The sequence below is a fragment of the Lynx rufus genome, unplaced genomic scaffold (assembly GCF_022079265.1).
Source record: "Lynx rufus isolate CCGP_SWC_20201006 ecotype Redwood Valley unplaced genomic scaffold, mLynRuf1.p SCAF_17, whole genome shotgun sequence".
Classification (NCBI taxonomy): Eukaryota; Metazoa; Chordata; class Mammalia; order Carnivora; family Felidae; genus Lynx; species Lynx rufus.
In genome coordinates, this window is record NW_025814831.1 from 50369353 (window position 1) to 50392616 (window position 23264).

A 23264-nucleotide genomic window follows, 5' to 3' on the forward strand; every position below is an offset into this window, starting at 1 on the left:
TGAAACTCTAGGGCACTGAATGTCTGTCTTCTGAGGAACAGCTGCTGAACTTGCCTGGGAAGAGAGCAATAATCATGTCAGCTGTCTCCCTTAGGGGAGCTAAGTGTCCTGGTCTAAATGTGACACTAATGTATCATTCTCAGACCAGCCTCTTTGAATCCTTAGAAGAACTATTAAAACCCAGCTAATGTTTTTACTCTTATCTCTCTCATCCCTTCTACTCACCTCTTGAAATGGCAGGGATAAAAATATCTAGGCTTTCCTTTCTTTCACTCACCTATAAAGAAAAGCCTTTTGTGTTTTCAGTGGTCTGCTTTAGTAGAATTGTTATGTTTTATATCTGAAAATATATTAATCAAATCTGGCATCTGTTACTGCTGTTAATATTCCTTGAATAACACAATAGGTGGACATCGTGAATTCTGTATATAAACAGTTGCAGTGAATTCAGTACCCATATTCTATTACCACCCTTTCATAGAAGCCTGGGGAAAACTCTTTCAACCAGTGGGTTTCATATGGTAGAACTGGGTTTTAGTGAATATTGCTGTCTCTGAGTGTAAGGGTGTGAATTTCATTTTCCAGTTTCATTAGCATGTAGTAGAAAAGGACACACAGCACTGTAGACAGGTTACATTTAGGGACAAATTTAACCCAATCAGAGAGTTTCTCTTTGGAGACAGAGAAGCTGAACACATTCAGCAATTCCATCTTTCCCTTAATTCCTGTAGCTATTAAAAGGAAGAAATTTGGGGCGCCTGAGTGGCTCAGTCGGTAAATGTCCGACTTCGACTCAGGTCATGATCTCATGGCTGGTGAGTTTGAGGCCCCGCATTGGGCTCTGTGCTGACAGCTCAGAGCCTGGAGCCTGCTTCGGATTCTGTGTCCCCTCTATCTCTGTCCCTCGCAGCTTGTACTCTGTCTCTTTCTCTCTCTCAAAAACAAACAAACAAAAAATTTTTAAAAGAAGGAAATTATCAGTAACGAAATGGAAGTTGTAGAAAATATATTTGATAGCATTTATATCAGTTTAAACAATATCATACATAGTTTAGGGATTCTATATACCATGTGAAAATAGTAATAAGCACAGGAGTCACCTAATGCAGTAGAGTGGTTACCTCTCGGGAGAGGAAGGGATGGGATCAGAGAGCTCCACAGGGGGTTTCTGTCATATCTATAAGCTTTATTTCTTAAGCTCTTTGGTAAGAAAATAGGTGTTTGTTATGTTATTCTCTGTACCTTGGTATATGCCTGCAGTATTAAGTCATCATAATAAAATCAGATCGATAGACTTTCCCGCATTATGAAGCTTAAGTCCTACCTGTCTTGCAGCTCAGTGCAGTGGAACCATAAATGCTCTATCATTAATATTGAGGCAGAAGCATATTAAGCAGTTTTAGATAGTAAGAGAACTGAAGCCACACTTTCAGCGGGATGTTTAGCTCAAGAGAGTGTCCTTAAATTGCCACCAAAGGGCATCCAAAAAAATTCCAAAAAGCAAAACCAAAGGGCATCCAGCGTGACTTCTTTCTGCTTAGCCAGAGCATTTGGGGCGATAATTGACTAGTGAACATTGGATTGGAGTGTAAAGTTATAATCTGTCAAGTACATGTGTTAGGTGTATAAATTCGTCATTGTTAAATGATGATCTCTAAGGTTCTTAATTTTATCTACGAAGTCCTTTAATTTGTTCTGTGATAAATTTGACATGGTAATCTAACAGCAGTAAGAGCATAAAAGATGAAGGCACACATGCCAAGATCTCCTTTTTCTTCCCACCCTTTATTTTAAAAAATGTCTTATTTGGGGAATTGTAAATTTTTAAGCAAGATGTTTTTATGGTGAGTGATAGCTAAAGACTATACTATGTCATTGTGAAATGCAAAGGTGAAAGCCAAACAGTTCTATAATTAAAGTGATCTAGATCAAGGTTTCTCAATCTTGGCACTACTAAAATTTTGGCCCAAATAATTCTTTGCTGTAGGAGACTGTTCAGTTCATTGTGGAATGTTTAGCAGCACCTCTAGCCTCTACCCACTAAATGCCAGCAGTACTCTCCTAGTTACAACCAAAAATGTCTCCAAACATTGCCAAATGTCCCCCAGGGGGCAAAATCTCCCTTGGTTGGGAACATCTAGTCTAGAGTTGGGCAACCCTCATACTACAAAATACCAGAGTCTGGAGAAAATATAAAAATCCCTTGAGATACATATAGCTGTGAATGCAACAAAACAAGGGGCATCCCAGGAGCAAAAACAAAAAGGAAATTGAAAACCCATGTACTAAGAGGAATTGGTGCTGATGCTATTCTGGGTGGAAGGGGGTTAGATTTGCTGATTTTGATATAAATATAACAGTTTTATTTTTAATTGATACATGATTTACATACAGTAAAATATGCAGATCTTAAATGCTCAACGGATTTTGGCAATTGTATAAGTTCATGTATCTGCCACGTAGAGCAAGATATAAAACATTAAGGACATATGTTTTAACTGCAACTCAAGTGCTGGGAAGGAGGCTTATATATAAAAGGTACAAACTTGGAACTGAGACCCCTGTATAAAGCCAGGGACTCTTGAAGGGCTATACCCTCAGTGAAAAGGAAGTCTAGAAAAAAAAAAAAAAATCCCCTTAGCACCAGAAAGTGTTAAGGAATATTGTCTGTCCTGGCCTTGGGGGTAGAGGCAATGTTGGATAGGTGCAATCTCCTCTAAAGATTTAGAACCCTGGGCCCGCCCTCACAAGTGCTTAGAGTTTGACTTTGTACCACCACTTGATCTAGGAACCTTAAACTAAGAAGTTAACTTAAAAAGTAGATCCAGGGGGCGCCTGGGTGGCTCAGTCAGTTAAGCGTCCGACTTCGGCTCAGGTCATGATCTCACAGTCTGTGAGTTCGAGCCCCGCATCGGGCTCTGTGCTGACAGCTTAGAGCCTGGAGCCTGTTTAAGATTCTGTGTCTCCCTCTCTCTCTGACCCTCCCCTATTCGTGCTCTGTCTTTCTCTGTCTCAAAAATAAATAAACGTTAAAAAAAATTTTTTTTTAAAAAGTAGATCCAGGGGCACCTGGCTGGCTCAGTTTGTAAAGCATGTGACTTTTTTTGTTTTATTTTTTTTTAAGTTTATTTATTTTAAGAGAGTCAGAGATAGCATATTGGGGACGGACAGAGAGAGAGGGAGAGAGAGAATCCCAAGCAGGCTCTGCCCTGTCAGCGCAGAGCCCAACCCAGGGCTTGAACCCACAAACCGTGAGATCATGACCTGAGCTGAAACCAAAAGTTGGATGCTTAACTGACTGAGCTACCCAGGCACCCTGAGCATGTGACTCTTAATCCCCAGGTCATGAGTTCCAGCCTCACGTTGGGTGTAAAGATTACTTTAAAAAAAAAAAGTAAATCCAGCTTGTTCAGGTCCTGCTTCAAACTAACCATTTCTCTCTCTCTCACTTTAAACAAATTAGAGACAGTGACAATCAGGGTAATTTGACCTCAGACTAAGTATTACTGATACAAAGCAATTACTAGTTTTGAATTATTATTTTTAAGAATCCTTTTATTTTTATGATTTTTTTAATGTTTATTTATTTATTTTGAAAGAGAGAATGTGCACATGTATGTGTGAGCAGAGGAGGGGCAGAGGAAGAATCCCAAGCAGATTCTGAGCTGTCAGCACGGAGCCCAACACAGGGGCCCAGACTCATGAACTGTGAGATTATGACCTGAGCCGAAATCAAGTCAGATGGCTTAACCAACTGAGCCACCCAGGCACCCCTTTAAGAATCCTTTAAAAAGAAATGAAGTAAAATGATATGCTATCTAAGATTTGCTTTAAAATAATCCAGTGAAGAGAGGTGGACAGTGAGTGGAGATGTAGATGAAACAGAATTAGCTGGGTGTTGATTATTGTTGATACTAGGTAATATATACATAGCAGTTCATTATGCTATTCATTTTACTTTTGTATGTGTTTAAAAATATCCATTAAAAAAAAGTGCTCCAAGGATGGTAATACTTCTGAAGCACTGGATAGAAGCAAATGTAAAACCTCCGTGGAGGACATAACCTCAACCCATCCTGTATAGTATTCCCCCAGATAAAGTCCTGCTGAACAGGACGCCATCAAATATTACAAAGCACCATGAGTGAGAATAAGCACGTAGAATAAATACCAGAATTAGACCCCTAATAACTTTGGGTAATAGTAATATTAGAAACCATAAAGTAACCTAGTGAATTTAAATGGTTAATAGTAATATCAGAAACCATAAAATAACCCAGTGAATTAAAAACAAAAAGGAACAGAAAACATGAAAAAGACTAAGACACCCCTTCCACCCCAAAATCTGAGCAAATTTGCAAACCAACTAATTAGAATTTCTAGAATAGAAAAATATACTTCTTAAATTTTAAAACTCAAATGACTAAGTTGGTAAGACCTACCTTAAAAGAAAATTAATAAGTTGAAAGATAAATCTGAAGAATTTAGAGAACATTGCAAGATAAAGGTGCATGACATAGAAATTAAGAGAGAAGAAAAGAGAAGATTCCAGACTATATCTCATAGGATTTCCAGAGAAATTGAAAAGAGGCAATACTTTGCAGAGGAGTATTTGAGAAATTCCTAGAATTGGCAAAATGACATAAGATTCACAGGATGCACGGTGAATCCCATCTCATAAGTAAACGAAATACAAGAATGGAAATAGATTATATAACTTACAATTTAGTACAGGAGGAAAGAAAAATAGAGAATATTCAGTAAGCCAAGAAATGAGATGAGAAAAACTCAGAAAAATCAGGTTAAATAGCATAATATAACAGAAATCAAACTTATTGGTGATTACAATAAATGTAAGTGTACTTAATAGTTAAGGCAGAAATTGTCACATTGGATTAAAAAATGCATCTATGTGCTAGGCAAATGGCTTATTGGAAGAAAGATAAATACTGGGTCATTTCAGATAAAATACAGTCTAAGGCAAAAATTGTTAGAGATAAAGAAGGTCGCTATAAACTTGCATATAACAGAGATATGAAAAAAGAACAAAAATGGACATAACTGCAAGCAGAAATCAACAAATCCACAATTGTGGTGGGTGATTTTAAGACATGTCTGTTGATAGAAGGTAGATCAAGCAGATAAAATATTAGAAGATTTGAATAACACAATTAAAACTCTTGATTGAATGGATGTATAGAACTCCCCAAACCCCATTACAAACTGCTTGTATTATTCAAGCCCTCAGAAAATATTTACAGAGACTCAAAAAGCTCTAATCCCTAAATCAGGTTCTCAACAAAATTCAAAAACTGGGCATAGAAAAACCATATTCTCTTGTCACAATCCAGCTAAGGTGAAGATAAGTAACAAAAATACTCTTCCTTCATGTTTGGAAATTAAGATGGAGTAGTTTACTTTCCCCATACAATATGCTCATGCGAACTTCTATTTTTAGATTAACAGTAGATCCCATGGTGAGTTTTATAAAATACTAAGTTGTCCTATTTGGAACTGGTCAAAGACATCAGTTTTAGCCTTTCATAGTTCTTTTCTAGCTCACAGGTTAATGCCTGCCACAGAACAATATAGCAATAAATACAGCACTTTTCAGATGAAGGAATGCCATTAGTTACATATTCATTTTTTTTATTAAAAAAAATTTAAGGTTTATTTATTTTGAGAGAGAGAGAGATTGAGAGCAGGAGAGGGGCAGGGAGAGAGGGAGAGAGAGAACACCAAGCAGGCTCTGGGCTGCCAGCGCTGAGCCCAATGTGGGGCTTGATCTCACAAACCATGAGATCCTTACCTGAGCCGAAATAGAGTCAGATGCTTAACTGACTGAGCTACTGAGGCGCCCCTATGTTGTTTTTCATTTTAGAGAGAGAGCGGGCGCCTGGGTGCCCCAGTCAGTTAAGCGTCCCACTTCACCTCAGGTTATGATCTCATGGTTCATGAGTTCAAGTCCCGCGTCAGGCTCTGTGTGGACAGCTCAGAGCCTGGAACCTGTTTCATATTCTGTGTCTCCCTCCCTCTGCTCCTCCCCTACTCGTGTTCTGTCTCTCTTTAACTCAAAAAATAAATAAACATTAAAAAAAAATTTTTTTAGAGAGACAGTATGCACAAATGGGAGAGGGATGGAGGGAGAGAGAGAGAATCTTAAGCAGACTTGACACAGCACAGAGCCCAACGTAGCGCTCAATCCCTCGTCCTTTGGATCATCACTGGAGCCGAAATCAAGAGTGGGACACTCAACCAACTGAACCACCAAGGCACCCCTCATATTCACCTTTTGTTTCCAGACATATTTAAGCGTCTAGAACTTATATTCCCATTAAATTTAGCCACAGATAGGGTAAAATACATAGCTACAGATAGCTCTAAACAATTAAATGTAGCTGAATTAACAAATACTAAATTTACTAAATTGTTCTTTCAGCTATTAAAATGGAGTTTTAAAGAATTAGAAGTTAAAAAATTAAGTTTCTAGTCTTACTGAGTACTTACTATACACAAGGCACAAATCTAGACATGAGGGTGAGGTAGGGGTGTTGTAGAAGATGCTGACCCTTAAGAAATTTATGGCTTATCTTACCTGAAATTTCAAGTGATAATACTCATCTCAAGCTGAGGTGTTCTGAGGGGGAATGCCTGTATGTAATCGTGCAAAGAAAAACCCTGAAGTTGCATTAAGTGCTGAAGAGGAAACCTGAAGAATTTAGTAAACATTTCATGTTAGGGGCACCTGGATGGCTCAGTCGGTTGAGCCTCCAACTTTGGCTCAGGTCGTGATCTCACAGTCATGGGTTCCAGCCTCTCAGCAGGCTCTGTGCCCCTAGCTCACAGACTGGAGCCTGCTTTGGATTCTGTGTCTCCTTCTCCCTCTGCCCCTTCCCAGCTCGCGCTTTGTCTCTCTCAAAAATAAATAAACATTAAAAAAAATTTTTAAACATTTCATGTGAAATAGTTAACTTTAGCTTGAGCTAAAGTGAGATCCTTAGAAAAACAATATTGTATATTGTTTTTTACAGTTTGGATTATAGGTTTTGAACATTTGGTCAGGAGGGGACACTGAAGATAATTGGTGTTTGTAAGAGAAATAAATATGAGACACATTTGTAACTGTAGTTAATCAGTATTAACTTATTTTTGCTTAGAAGGGAAAGTTAGGGGAATGTACTAACTAAACCTCTGTAAGAAAAAAAAGTTTTGTTTTCTTCACTAAACATCAACGGCTGGTCATGCCACTCTGTGCCCCCTCCATGTTGGCCTTCTACCAGATAAAAGGAGTGGAACAAGAAAACTCTTGGAGGTGCTCTTAACAGCAACAGCAGCATTGTTCAGGAAAAGAAGGGCAAATGCTGCTTTGATGGGTTGCGATAAGCTACAAAAACAGAATGTACAAAGTGGAGTGCGTGCTGACTGATAACATGGTGTGTCAGTTGATACGTATCTTTAAGACATCTTAGCATCAGTCCAGTTCTTTTTATGTTCTGTGTGTTGTATCTGATTCTTACTTAGAAATACTTACACCTCAAAACTCTCCTGTCCAGATTCCTTGCAGCCTTCTGTAAGAATATTTACCTTTATTATAGAATCTTTCACCCTTGTTGTAATTCTTATTTACCTCTCTACAAATGAATAGGATAGCTCTGTGACTTGAGGCAGCTTATTTAATCTATTTCTTTGCTGTTAAATATATACTTGTATCAGCCTCTTACAGTTGTTGTCAGAATTAGAATTGCTAATACAGAGAAAGCACTTAGTAAATAGCATATTATTATTATTATTATTATTATTATTATTATCATCATTATCGTATTATCATTAGAGGGCAGTGATCTCCTATTCTGTCTTCCTCAAGTACTTCTCTTCGTTGGCCCAGAATCATTAAAAATGTTTAATATGGTTGCCTTATTTGTTGAGTCTTGTGGTGTGTATAAGACAGCTATTTTTTTTCTCTTTTTTAAAAATTATTATTTTCTTTAAAGTAAGCTCTGTGCCCAACATGGGGCTTGAACTCACAACTCTAAGATCAAGAGTTGCATGCTCTGCTAATTGGGCCAGCTAGGCACCCCTAAGGCAGCTGTTTTCAAACTGTGTTTTCTGAACAGTTTCAAGGGAGGTAAGTCTTTTTTTTTTTTTTTTAGGTTAAGTAGGATTTATTTTCATTTGTAAGTGAACCCTCTTGCAACAGGTTTATTCAATTCTCCTAAAAATGGTAGCATTCTTTTAAACTCTTCTTTTAGAAGCAGCAGTTACATAGGTGGAATATTGGATTCAACCTAAAAATGTGGTCCCTAGTTAACTTTGTTATTCTGCATATAAGCATGATAAAAGATTAGGATAGTCTTCACATTTCCAAATAGAATACAATTTAAAAAGCTTGTCCTTACCAAACCCCTAAAAACAGCCATTTTTAAAAATGTTTGTTTATTTTTAAGAGACAGAGCATGAACAGGGGACGGGCAGAGAGAGAAGGGGACAGAGGATCTGAAGCAGGCTCTGTGCTGACAGTAGAGAGCCCAATGTGGGGCTTGAACTCACGAACCTGAGCTGAAGTCAGATGCTTAACCCACTGAGCCACCACCCACGTGCCCCAAAATAGCCATTTGAGAGTAAGCCAGCAGAGCATTACATCACCCCAGTGAAGTGTGGGCTTCGTTATATGCACCAGTAAGCCTACATGGCTAGCTTCTGCATCCCACTTTTACAGATTTTACACCTATTATGCCAAACAGCATTTTAAACACTGACGTATAAACTCCCTAATAAGATAAAGCAAGGACAGAAATGAGAAGTGTTTATCAAAAACAGGATACACTATCACTTAATAGTCTTCAAACAGTATTGTACTTTAATAGTTTTGACAATATGCTCTTGGAACAATCTGCAGACAACTCATTTTAACAGACAAAGAACGCTTTTAAGCTGACATGACTGTCCTAAATTGTTTATTAGGTAAGAATGTTACAAACATTGCTTACATTAGTGGTACCAGCAGAGCTGGAGAGGATTGCACCTTCTCCATGCTAGGTGGCCAGAACCACTAACAGTGTGGTGGAACTTGTGACCCTCTCCAAAGGCTGCGTTCTTGCAGCCTGCAGATGTCAGTCCTTGCATCCTCCTGTGCTTGTGGAGTGGTTTGGTGATCCAGTGGGTGTCAGGATTTCTACTGATGGCTTTATGGAATGGATCAAAGAAGATAACCTCAAGAATTTGTATGTGGAATCTTCACAAACCCAATAAGAATTCAGGATTCTCAGAGCCCCACAGTGGCATCCAGCTTGCTCATGTGCAACAGACTGAAGGCTTCCAGTAAACTTTTAGCTGGTTGGCACCATGATGGACAGGCTTGCCCTAGGTCACACCCTTAGGAACTGGGAGTTTGCAGCCACCACATGACACACAAATCCAATCTATGACCTAACCTTGCTTGGCTTTGTACAAGGGAGGTAGTTTTGGATTCAAAAATACTCTATTTAGATTTCATTTGTAAATTTTAACTATCTTTAAAAAAACTAATTTTTGAACTCAAGTGTTATAAAGCAGAACTTTCAGTAGTAAAGCCTCTTACTGTATGAACATGCTGCCAGGTTGTGCTTTTTCTATCATCTCTGTTTAGCTAATTGAAGGTTATCCTGATAGTGAAGGCTAAACTGTTGAAAATAGAAACAAATCACAAAAAAGAACTTGTTGCCATTTGTAAATATTTTTCTCTATAAATGTTAATTTATACTCAACAAAATGAAAAAATAAATAGAATCCTGTCGCACATATTTAGGAATGCAACTGACATACATAACTCCCACTTCTATTGCTTTTTATTAGTCAGAAGAGACTTATTATTCCCATTGGTTGATTTTGTAATAAATTCATCTTATAAATCCAAATTAAAAATGCATCTTTTAATTAAATGTGGGTTTATCTGCTACTTTGGGAAAAACAAATATTTATAAGTAACTTGCCATTTGTGTATTCATTTGGTAAGCATTTATTGACACTGTAATGTGGCAGGCATTATGCTCTAGGCTAAGGATATGTTTGACAGGCTACCCTACCAAACTGATAGCCTTTGGCTAAACACAAACCTATTGGGTTTCCACATAATGGTGCATTTAGAAGAATAAAGACTTTATTGCTTTAAGAATACTCTGAAACCACTGATCTGTAAAGTGTCCTGTCTCTCCTAGTCAGTTGACTACCATCATGTTTTTGCAGAGGTCCAGCTGGAGTAAGAGCCCAAGCCCTGGATAGAGATGGAAATCTGATAGAAGATTTTGTATTTGATGGAGGAGTTGGGGATATTGGAAATCGCATTCTTCATGTGAGAAATGCACCTTCCCCTGCTGCTACTTCTTCTCTTGCAATTTCTGGAATGATTGCAGATGAAGTGCAACAAAGATTTAAATTGTAAATAATGTAAGGAACTAAGTATGCATTTTAATTTCCACATTCAGCAACAAGAATATACTAATTGTATTCTTTAAGGACAATGATTTGAAAATCTTATTGTTAGGTATCTCATTTAGATAACAACTGAATTGTTAGAATGCTGTAACATAGAAAAATAATTTTTTAAAGTCCATGATCCTTTGTGAATAAAGAAGCAAGGTACAGTTGTGTCTGTACTGAATCCTTGACTGTTATGGACCTCTCCTCACCAGCCATGATCTGGAGATTTGACTCTTAGAATTTCTGGAAACGATGGCAAAAAAATTGATTATTCCCTTAACTTTTTGTCTTTATAGTATCTAAGCTTTTTTTTTTTTTTCTCTCCTAGATCAGAAAATATAGTATATTGTAGGTTGCAAACCTCCTTTTAACTTTGAAGGATCAAATGAAAGCTCACATTATTTAGAGCAACAGTATTTGTATTTGGGAATTTAAAATTCTTGATTTAAAGAAAATTTATGAAATTTCACATTTTTAAGTAGTTTGAATAAGATTCTATCTTAGCTATAATATTTGTAAGAAATAACTTTGCAAAGGAAATGCAAACCCTTTATTATTCCCAGTCTTTTTATAACTGACTTGGTGTAGGGTTCCCATTAAATCCAAACAGCAGTACACTATGAATGGTTGTTGCCTACTCTTTAGTCTTCTGTGGTTGCAAAACTAAAAGAACTTAGAACTGATAGGTTTTTATGTGAGCAGTTTTAGAATTCTGCCACTGATATATAGAACTCTGTCATTTTAAAAATTTACCTCTATATCTCTGTTTTTCAGTCATACCAGGTTTCTCAAACGTTAGCCAAGATCACTATTTTATTCATGCCTACTTGGTTTTCAGGGATCCTATGAACTTTTATGAGGATATTTCTTCATTTTGAGGAAATACCTAACTTTGAGGCATTCACTTTTGTAAACCGCAAAAGTGCCTTACATTCACGTGTACTTCATGAGTATTTAAATTATTGCCCAGTGCCAATACTGTATACTGTATATATGTGTGTGGTATCTGTTGAAATGATTCTTGCAATTCAGAAAGTTGGAAAATAGAAATGTAAATGAATTTATGGCAGCCCATTGATTGGGGAAACTTTATTACAGCACCACCAGTTAGGCGAGACATTTTCATCCCTTCCCTCATATATACTCTCTCAGGATTAATCTTCCACTCTTCATTCTTTCCTCTTATCTCTCCAAATCTGTGTGATAGATGACTAAGAAGGATGTGCATTTTGACTGAAAGGAAAAACTTCTGTTTTCTTCTTTTTCACTTCAAGCCTCAGTGATTACATTGTCTGAGCTACCTCAACCATTAATTTGAAAGGCTACACCATCAACTCATGTTCAAGAAGTAGCACATCCCAGGTAGAGACTAGGCAATTATTTGACACTTGGGATGAACATATTGAAAGCATTTAGAAATCATTCACAGAAGAAATTAGCCCTAATGGTTCTTCATAACAACTGATTCCTCCAAGAAATGTGACACACAGGATATTTTTCTGTTCCATCGCAAGACTATTAAGAGATGGAAAATTTTACAATTCTCTATTTCATAAACAGTGAGATTACATATATACTAAGCTGTGAAAGACTGAAATTATAAAAATAACTGTCCTCATTAAAGCAACCCTCATTCCATTTGAGTCTATATTATACCCCAAAAAATATAAGTGAAAAAAGTTACTGAAAGTGTTTTGAATGTGCAGGTTATTCTGTTTGCAAAACATTTTATATTTATATCAATAGGGTTTTGTTGTGTAATACTGATATAATATTTAAAAGTTTTGTGTATTTCTGAGATAAGAAAATGTAAATTAATATTAAAATATTTTAATGAGTTTTTGTGTTGTAAACATAATTTTTAGTTTCATAAAACTGATTCAAGTGAATTTTTTGTGTGTAAAACATGAACTATCATAGCTTTAAATAGCAGCCAACCTTAGAAAAATGAAAAAAACTATTTGCATTTAATATAAAAATGAGGTTTATATTTTAGGTAAAAAGTAGAGCACTTCCCCATTTACAAAAATGGCTTTCCACTTGGTAGTGGTGGCAATATCTGGCTCACCTCAGTGTCATCTTCATACCCCCAGAGCACCAGGGAACATGGTTTCTGTTCCATAGCAGAATGTATATATAACACATAAACACACAGTGCTTTGCAGGCAGTGGAGGGGACAGTAAATCAATCAAATCGGAATTTCATAAATCATTATAGTTTCTCTTAGGAAGACATTCTGGTATGCTATCTTTTACACAGGGGGTTGGATTTCTGGGCATAAGCCTCATATAAGGGTGATAGGGCACATGATCTGTCTGAGAGCCTGCTCCAACTTCTTGCCAGCAGGTGGATTATAAAAGGACCAGAGTTAGCTACAGCAAAAAACCATGAAAGTGAGTGACAATGACATTTATTGTTTCCTGTGGCCTTGCTTTGGTTTGCTTCTGACTGGCAGCACTTGTAGCTTTAAATACATCGAGGAAGTAGGAGAGAGTAAATGGGAGAAATGTTGAGTAAGTCCTTCTTGAAAATGCTTTTCAGTGCAAGAATATTACTGTTAAAATTTTCACTGCCTTTTAAAATTTGAGATGTGCTTAGATTATTCAAGTTATCTCCCAAAAGCCATTCTAAATTCTAAAAAGACAAAATTAGTACTTGTCAAATAACTAGCATATTAATTTTAACTCAAATTTATGACCAAGTATAGTATCAGTATGTTTAATACTCCAATTTTTAAAAAAGATTTTGTTTTTAAGTAATCTCTACACTTAATGTGGGGCTCGAATTCACAACCCCGAGATCAAGAGTAGCATGCTTTACTCACTAAGCCAGCCAGGTATCCCTAATACTTCCATTTTTTAACACTTGAAGCAAGTGTTTATTATTTTAAAAAAATTTTTTTTTAATATTTATTTTTGAGATAGAGACAGAGCATGAGGAGGGAGGGACAGAGAGAGCGGGAGACACAATCAGATCATGCGAGATCACTACCTGAGCCAAAGTTGGACGCTTAACCGGCTGTGCCACCCAGGTGCCCTGTATTATTTTTAAAATGTTTTTTAATTAATCAGTGTTTTGAATAAGTACAACATTCATATGGTTGAAAATTCAAAATTCCCCAAATGTACTCCATGAAAGAATCTCCTCTCCTCCAAGCCACCCAGTTCACTGATTCATGAGGCAACAAAAATTGTCAGTATCTCTTGTGCAGCCTTGCAGAGATATTATACATAAAAAAATATTGCCTCCATTTCTTTTTACACAAGTGGTAGCATACTCTGCATACTAGATTATACACCCTGCTCTTTTCACTTTGCACTGTCTCTTTGATAATGTTCAAGTGACCTGAACACAGTGGCCTGGTTCTTTTCAAATGATTTTATAGCTTCCATTCTGCGAATTTACTATTATTTGTTGAACCAGTCCCTGATACCTACTGACAATTATTTAAATTATTTCTCGGGCATTTTTGTTTTGCTTTTGGTGTGACAGTACTGCAGTCAATAACTTTGTGTTAAATCATTTCACATTCGAGCAAGTGTGCCAAAAGGACATATTCTTCGAATTTGCTGGGTCAAAGCGTATGTGCCTTTGCAACTTTGATAGTGTCAAGTTGCCTTTGGTAGAGGTTGAACCAATTTAAGCTCTCACCAATAATATATTAGAGTATCTGTTTCTTCATATTCTCACCAACATAGTATATCATCAAACTTTTGGATCTATGTGGCTATTCTAATAGGTAAAAAATAACGGCATAATTTAAATTTAAATTTCTTGTAATGAGTAAAGTTGAGCATCTGTACTATGTTTAAGAGACATACTTCATTTTCTGTGAACTGTGTTTTTTCGTATTTGCTATCCTTTTTTTCCCCTTAAGTTTGGTCCTATTAATTTGTAGAAACTCTTTTAGATATTGGGGAAATAAACTATTTAGAAAATGAGTTACAAACATTTTTTCCAGTTTGTCATCTGCTTTTTGCCTTACCTTGTGATGGTTTTTGTTTTTGCCACACATTAAAAAAAAATGGATTGGGGCGCCTGGGTGGCGCAGTCGGTTGGGCGTCCGACTTCAGCCAGGTCACAATCTCGCGGTCCGTGAGTTCGAGCCCCGCGTCGGGCTCTGGGCTGATGGCTCAGAGCCTGGAGCCTGTTTCCGATTCTGTGTCTCCCTCTCTCTCTGCCCCTCCCCCGTTCATGCTCTGTCTCTCTCTGTCCCAAAAATAAATAAACGTTGAAAAAAAAATTAAAAAAAAATGGATTTACCAATCTTCTAGATTTTATATCATAGTAGGTCTTTTGTACTCTGAAATTATAAACAAATTATTTTATGGTTTTAACTTTTTACATTTAAGTCTTTGATACATAATGGAATTTATCCTAGCGTATCATGTGGGGTATGGATCCAACATTTTTTTCTAGATGGCCCTTTTGTCTGGTTGGGATTTTTACAGGAGTAATTCTTGGATTATCCCCCTCATGCAGGTGGATCACATTTCTGTTTGCCTAGCTCAGAGATCACAACTCAGATGCCTGTAGAGACTAGGCAGGTTACATAAAAGAGTGAAGAGTGCCAGGTAGGGAGTATAGCCAACTGGAAATGGGATGGCATACTTTTCTAAAGAGGGCAGCCACTACCGATTGCCTGCTTGCTGACTATTCCTTTGTAGGAATGCAGCAGCACCCAGTGTTGCTGGATTTTTGTCCAGAAGCTGGAAATCCATTTTTATATGAAATCTCTTGATTTAAAAATATTAACAATTTTAAAATTTAAATACAGATTTGGGTAAACAGAATGTGTCTTCAGCCAAATTTGACTCAGAAGGCTTCCAATATCCTCCTTGGCCAAGAATGAAACTTCCTACTGACCACTTTACTCTCTTGTAAGAAAATATAATGACAGTCTCGTTTGACAGCCTAGTAGTTTACAGCTGGAGTTCCGGACGAGGAGAGAAAAGTAAAAAACCGTCTGTATAAGTCAAAGTCTGCCGTCACTGAAAAAGTAATTGGAGAAATACAAGCATTTTACTATCCTACCCTTTATCCCAAGTACATGGGAATGTGGATGTGACTTTATTAGAAGAAATTCGTGATTCCGTGGGTACTTGGATTAGAAAAATAAATTTTCCAACTCTGTCTTTCCGATTTTTGCCAAATGACAAATTGAGGTGTGTTTGAGAAGAGGATAATTGTTGAGTTACTGATCCTGGAACTGAAGTATACAGCATGTACTCCCCCGCCCCGCCGCCCGTTCTTTCTTTCCCTTCCTCACTGGTGGCTGAGGGCTTTCCGCGTCTCACCTTTCAATCCCCAAAACATCACACTATGAAATAGTTAACTACCTCCTATGTATACACATACGTTAAACATCGTGTCCAGCCCGAATGTCCCTTTCTCTCCCCGTCCTGAATTGCTTCCCATGACTGTCGTCCTCGAAGAGTGGCACCGAGTCAGGATTGTCTTGCGAAGGTCGAGAGAAGGGAGCGTTCGTGTTAGACACAGTAAGTTGAAGAGTCGATCTGGGACAGGCCCCCAGCAAGTCCCTAGCACAGGCCGACACCCACGGCCGGGCCCCCGCGCCTCTGAAAGTCCGCGACCGGCCGGCGCCTCTGCCTGCTCCGCGGCGCGCATGCTCCGTGCGGGGCTTCTCCGGCGACCCGGGATAATGAGCGCCGGGCCGAGGGGGCGGGCCGAGAGGCGACTGCTGGGGCCCGGAGCTCGGCGGCGGCCCCGGGGCGCTGTGCGCGGCGTCTGAAGGGGCGGCGGCGGCGGTGGCCAGCACTGTGCGCGCCAGAGTGTGGCTCGCTCGCCCGATCCCCAGGGCCCTCTGGAGGTGACTCGAGCGGGCCGGGCGGCGTTGCCTGTTGGGAGGGCGGGAATGAGGCGATGAAGAGACGAGCTGCCGCCGCCGCTCTCCGCCTGCCGCGGCCGTAGCGGTAGTTGGGGCGGGGGCGAGGGCGAGGTCAGCTGTACCCCGCGCGGGACTGCGAACCCAGACAAAGGAGGAGGAGCCGCCCGAGGAGCGGGTCAACGCCGCCGGGAAAGGAGGCCGACGTCTCGGTCGCAGCTGGGGGTAGCCCGGGTTCTCGGGCCGCCGCGCTTCCTCTGCGGACTCTGCGCGAGGCGAGGCCGCCCGGGCCGAGGAAACCTCCCCCGGAGCCCCCGCCCGCCCGCCGGCGCCGCCCCCGAGCCGCCTCGGCCGTAGCTGCGGCCCGGGCGGCGGCGGCCGGCGAGGCGAGGCGGCCCGCGCCCTGCCTGTCAGGCCACCCGCCCGGCCCGGCTCGGTCCGCGGGCCGCCCCTGATGCAGAGGCGCTGCCGCCGGGGCCATGCAGCAGGCGCCGCAGCCGTACGAGTTCTTCAGCGAAGAGAACAGTCCGAAATGGCGGGGACTGCTCGTCTCGGCCCTGCGGAAGGTCAGTGCCGCTCCTGGGCGGCCGCGGGGGCCCAGGGAGGTGCCGGGGCGGCCGCGAGCTGCGTCTGCGGAGCCCGGCAGCAGGCGGGCGGGGGGGGGGGGGTGCCGGGCCCGGGGCCCCCTGCGAGCTTCTAACGGAGAGCTGCACATCCTCCCAGTGCCCGTGTCCCGCGGGTCCAGCTGTTGCTCAATGGCTGGCTGTGGGGGGGCTCAACAATCGCCTGTTGCATCCAGAGGGACGTTTTCTCAAGTTTTTGCCTGGCCCCGGAAGGAAGGTTTTGTTATGATCATAAAAATGGATTTCATGTTGCAGTCATTTTGTCAGGCGACTTCCGCCGTTGGCCAATTTGTTGTCCTCAGGCTGGATTCGGGCAGGAGAAAGTCTCGCTGGTGTTTACATAGTTTCTAAAACAAAAGTTCATTTCCAGACCTGGTAATTACTTTTAATCAGGTTCTTTGGGGGTGTTCCCCTAGGCAGTTTGCTTGTCAAGGGTGTCCACTCACTTAAGGGGCAGTACTGTTTTGTAATATGAATGTGTTTCACGTGTGAAATGTCAGTGAGCCGTAAGACTCCGTTTACAATTCTTGAGGTAAATTTAAAGTGCCTTCTTAACTTCCTGCCAGAAGTGTCTTATCTGTTTACAAGAGATTTCCCCTATAAAATTTGGTGTTTCTTCACTGGGTGCAGTTTAGAACTTGGAATCATTTTAAGGGGGCAAAAAAGGGGCAGCTCATAAAAATCAGTCTTTCAAGTTTGGGTGTATATCGCCTGAGTGCATCTCTCCTGTAGGTGATGTCGGTCTTCGTTTGTGCATTTAGATAGTAATCACACTGTCATTTTTAAAATAAACCTTTTTGTAAAGTCAAGACAGAGACTGCAGGATTAGACATGACACCTGCTGAACATGGGCTTCCATTGCCATTGATGCAGGTTTAGCCCCATCCGCATTTTGTGCAAAATAACCAAGAATAAACTTCAAAATAATAAAGAAAAATAAACATTAACTTAAAAGACTGCACTTGGAAAATAAATGTTCATACAATACATTTCTGTAAGTGAAAGGAAGAGGTATATTTTAAAAGTAAAAACATTTTCCACCTGCATTCAGTTTTAGATTTTCCATTGTTTTCATAATTCTTACAAGGAGATACTGCCTCCCTTGGGCCAAACACCAAGTCATGTCTTTTTAGAGAACTTAGTGGAGGTAACCAGTGGCAGTTATCATTTCATTGGCATGCTGGGTGTTGAAGTATTAAATTGACTTTACTTCCATGGGCAGCCTGATTCTAAACGGAGGGGGAAAGAAACGGGTATGTGCTGAGTAGTGATAATGAACTCTGGCCTGAGTTGAAAGTAAAGGGGGATATGCTTAGATAGTAATTGACTTGTCCGTGAACAGTTGCACTCAGCAGAAGTGTGAGTGCAGTTATCAGGTAGGCATGTATTGTTGGCAGTGTGACGCACGTATCTACCTACAGGTACTTTCTGGTAGCAAATAGTCTTTGAATGTATGTTGCATAACTTATTCAGTAGGTAGCTTTTACCCTAATGATCCTGCATGCACAGATTTACTTCTTCAGGTTAGGCTAGAAACAAAGCCAGAACAAGCCTGCTAGTCCATTGCTTTGAGACTGTTATTTTGCATTTATTTTCTGTGCTTGTTTACCTGGAGCTCAGGTGTTTTGTAGATTTGTATTGTCTTATACCACAGTTCTCGTATATCCCATGCTTATGGAATCAATACACCTAAGAAAATGTGGTCTTAGGTGAATTGAATTCAAAAAGCAATTTTTTATTTAATTCATTAATTTACTGTTATTATAGAATTGAGATATATTCCTAAGGAAGACATTTTTCATATTTTGGGAAAATTTTTGGTGTTAGTAATTTGAATTACGTTCAGTTTTGTGGCATTTGGGTATTTGTGGTATTGCAACCTGTAGGTTTGTAGTGCCTGCTAAGAGTTACAGTTCATAAAGAGTTCAAGGTTCACTCTTTCTTTGTAGGATGTGTTACATTCTGGTATGTGTCTGCCACCCATACCTTTGTACAATGAGAAATCCTGCCATTTCCTGGGACGCTCTGTCTTTACATTGAAAGCCTCTAGAATTTGGCTTCCTTCAGCTGACAGATAGTTATAAAGACGACCAGGATTAGTAATTGACTTGTAGCAGTAGTTTAGACCACTAGGATTTTTCTCCTCCAGTTGGTTTTTCCTCCATTGAACATGTGGTATACTTCATTTTTTTTCTTTTTTTACTGTGCTTTATTTTTATCCCTGCATTTTTAAAAATTGAAGTATGATTGCAATTAACATTAATTGAACACATTTTAGGTATTTGGCACCATGCTGGAACTAAAATTACACAGATGAATAAAAGCAGGGGCCCCACTCTAAAAGTGTTTACCATCTACACTGAGAATTCTAAACTTTCTCGTTTTGGTTTATATAAATAAGATAGCATTTAGGAACTCAAAGTTATGTAAAGAATATCTGTGTGTGTGTGTGTGTGTGTGTGTGTGTGTGTGTGTGTGTGTGAGTGTGTGAAAAGAGCAATGTAGTTCAATTGGCTCTATCAGATTCTACTTGGTGGAACCTCGAAAACTTGAAGTATAATTTTCAGAAAAGTAAAATCATAACTGTCATGCAAATATAAATGAACATGTGTTAGTGAGTTTGATTTAATGCATTCCTTAATGAGGGAACTCACAAGATGTTAAGGCTTCTTCATATGAAAATTTTAGGAGGTAGGTATTTATAGATAATTTAAAAGTAGTATTAAGATTGTTGGGTAAGATACAAAATTAGTTAATATCCTATAGGAATATAAACACTGAGTTGTGGATTGTCTTTTCTGTTGATTTGAAATTATCTGTTTCTGTACCAGACAAAACATCTTTATGTTAATCTTACAGATTTCTAAAATAATGCAGTCATTACAGAGTAATCAGAGCTTTGAATACAGCATTGTACTGAAAGACACCTAGTAATCTCTTTTGCTTATTTTCAAGTTTTGGCTAATTTTTATGAAAATCAAATAATATGGTAAAGTCACCATTGTTGGCCCTGGAAACTACAGGGGTCTTTTTTTTTTTTTTTTTTTTTTTTTTAAGAGAAAGCGCACACGTGAGCTAGGGAGAGGGGCAAAGGGAGAGAGAGAGAAAGAGAGAGGGAGAAAATCTCAAGCAGGCTCCACATCCACGTCAGAGTCCAGCTCAGGGCTTGATCCCACAACCCTGGGATCATAAACCGAGCCAAAATCAAGGGTTGGATGCTCGACTGAGCCACTGAGGCACCCCAAAACCACATTTTTTAAACCAACTTTAAATATGTATTTCGCTACATAGAAACACTAACATTGAAAAATAGATTTATGGAAAAATGATTTTGAAAATAAAAATGTGTTCTGTCACTTTTTGTTTTGTCTTTGTTCTTTCACTTTTTGTTGTTGTTATTTAACTTTTATAACAGAACTTCATGTAGAGCATTTACGTACGTAAAGAACTAGAGAGGGTAAAGCAGAGGGAAATGACATTACTAATGGATGATACATGATTGTTAACATTACTGCTAAATTATGTATCTTCCCTAAAAGAGCAAGAAACATAAATGCCTTCACCACTACTCCCTAAGAAAATTGAAGCTATCATATTACTTGGGAGGAAAAAAGAGCACAGGAGTATACTTGTAAGTGCAGCTTATTACCTGTGTCTTTGAAATGCCTTTGGTACTTTGTGTATGTGCTATTGAGTGTATGCTGCGAAAAATCAGTGTAAGCATTCTACGTATGGGAAACATACCTTAAAATCATTTTAACAGTTTTTTAGTCCCTGATGTTTCCCTTGTGGATGTCTTTTCCTTCAGGTGTTCTTCACCAGGCTAATTATGGAAAAGAAAATATCTGATGTCTTACTATCTGTAGCTACAAATGTCATAGAGAGAAAGAATTGGTTGAATTACATTATTCCTGACTCTAACTTAATTAGGTTAAATATGAACTCCCCACCCCAAATGTTAAAGTTTGCTCTTAGATAGCTGTCTAAAATATAAGAGGTATGAGAGAACGTCTGAGTTAATTAAATAGCAGTCTGTGGCAAGGAAAAAGAGGGTCGGGGGTTTTGGTTTAGAAATGCTTTTGTGAAGTCTGTAAGATCTAGTGTTTCTGCCTTTGTACTAATGTCTCCTGGAGCCATTTTAGAAGACTGCTCTGGATCTTTCTGGGGCCCAGAAAAAAATCATTGGGTGCTTTGAGAAAATAAACTTGGTGTCACTAACATAAGAAGGTGAAGGAAGGCTTTTCTAGGGAAGTAACATCTGTGCCGAGTTGTGGAGGATATATTCAAATATTTATTGAGTGCCTCATAGGTTCCCGGCACTACTCTTGATAGGTTGTAGTAAGGCCCCTGCTCTCATAAAGCTTCCCTTCTAAATGGCTGTGTGGGAGAGGACTGAGAAAGACAATAAAGAAGTAAACAATTATCTGAAAGATCAATAGGAGTTGACAAAGAAAGGGAGTGGGGGTGGAGAAAGAGTTAGTTGGTAAGACCAGGTTAACGTTTCTACCTGAAAATACGAAGTCCTGTAGTGTTATTTATGTAACAAAATAATTAGATTAACTTGATCAAATTGCTTTTTTAAAAGATAACTGCAACTGAAAGCTAGCAACAAATAGGATATCCTATGATTTTTTGTGACGTCAGTCCTGTTCTGGATTTCCTAAAGCCAGTGAATATAAAAGTAGAACTCCAGGGAGTCATTTGGAATTATTCCAAACTAATAATGACCCAAACTGACCCAAGGGGTTCAGCCAGAACTGGATGAGCATTAGGAATGCATTTTAACTTGCTGCATTTAGTTCCCTGTCAGCCATGATTTAGTAGTCGTCCTCCATTTTCAGTTTAATTTTGGTATGGTATATTTGGAGCGATAATATTCCATTAAAGTGTTTTATGCTGACTATCCAAAGCATTACCTGTGTTACCACTTGACATAAATCCACTATGTGTCTTTTATATTAACCATGGCCTCTCTTTCAAGGGAACGGTAGTTTGATTATATCCTCTGTTAGCCTGTATGTTTGAATCAGGAAGGAATTTTAATGGAACTAATGGACTTAGCATTATCTCGTGTAGTCACGTTAAAAATTAACAACCTGAAACTTTTCTTCTTTTATGTAAGAACATATGATAGTAGAAAGCCTTTGTAATGTATGAAGTGTTGTGCACTTCACATTTTAATGTGTGGAGATGAAGCAATACAATGAAAATAACATCAAGATGTAGATATGAGCACTAGTATTGTCTCTTCCAAGGAAAGTTTTCAGTCTCCCTGTTTTCTTAAGTCCCTTTGTAAACTCAAACATTACCTCTTACTTACATAGCACTTTGCTTTCTTAAGTAACCCATTAGCAGCATTTGGCGGTTGAACTTCTCTTTCTTGAACTCCTTTTCCTTGTTTGGCTTCCAGGATGCCAACCTCTGTAGGTTTTCTCCCTCTGGCTATTCCTTCTAGGTCTTCTCCCTTTGTTGATTCCTCCTCATCTTCCCTAACTACTTCATCCTGACTTCCCCAGAGCTTAGTTTTGGGACTTTTGTTTCTATTTACAGTCACTTCTTGTGGATCCCATCCAGCCTCATGGCTTCGCATGTCATCCGTATCTGATGATTTCCATATTTTTATTTCTGACTCAGACCTCTCTCCTGAGCCTAAGCAACTTCTTGCTTGATACTTCCACATGTATTTGTGATAGGCATCTCAACCAATACTGAGCTCCTTCTCTTCCCCTGCAAAACCTGCTCCTTTTGTAGTATTTCTTATATCAGTAAATGGCTACTCCATCCTTTTAGTTGCTCCAAATAAAAATCTGGAGTTATTCCTAAATCTTGTCTCTCTAATCTGTCAGAAAATCCATTTAGCTTTACTTCGAAAACAGTAGCTATATTCGTTCAGTCACCATTTCTTACTCTTCCACTTCTACCACCTGAGACCAAGTCATCATCAATCTCCTGGAGTATTAAAATACTCTATAACTGGCCTCCTCTCTTCTGCCCTTGCCCCATTCAGTCTTTTCTTAACATAGTAGAGGTAAGTAAGATCATGTCATTCCTTTGTTCAAAACTCTCATTGCTTCTCAGAATAAAAGTCTAAGTCCTCTCAATAGGTTATTGCACTCTATGCTGCCCTTTACCTTTACGCCTCTGACTTCATTTACTACTGTCCCTTTTTTGCTCTGCTCCTGCCCATAGTGGCTATCTTGTACCCACAGATAGAGACATTCTAATCTGTAGACGATGTATTCTAATCTCTGGGCTTTTGTATTTGCTGTTTTGTCTGCCTAGAACAACCTTCCTGCAGATTGAAAACATGATTGGTCCTCGTATCTCCTTTAAGTCAAAC

General features: G+C 39.2%; 2 protein-coding genes across 3 annotated transcripts in view; both read left to right on the plus strand.

The window, feature by feature from the left end:
- L2HGDH (L-2-hydroxyglutarate dehydrogenase) overlaps window positions 1-10619 on the plus strand; it is a 40981-nt gene extending 30362 nt beyond the window's left edge. Inside the window, exon 10 of the mRNA XM_047079700.1 lies at window positions 10222-10619. Within this exon, the coding sequence (XP_046935656.1) occupies window positions 10222-10417 (196 nt within the window). The 3' untranslated portion in view covers window positions 10418-10619. The remainder of the gene's footprint in view (window positions 1-10221) is intronic.
- Window positions 10620-16761: 6142 nt separating this feature from the next.
- The window catches only part of SOS2 (SOS Ras/Rho guanine nucleotide exchange factor 2), an 89279-nt gene continuing 82776 nt past the window's right edge, over window positions 16762-23264 (plus strand). The window contains exon 1 of one of the 2 annotated variants that reach the window (XM_047079703.1): window positions 16762-16867. In XM_047079703.1, the coding sequence (XP_046935659.1) occupies window positions 16781-16867 (87 nt within the window). In that variant the 5' untranslated portion in view covers window positions 16762-16780. The remainder of the gene's footprint in view (window positions 16868-23264) is intronic. The other variant, XM_047079702.1, reaches the window with a different exon arrangement.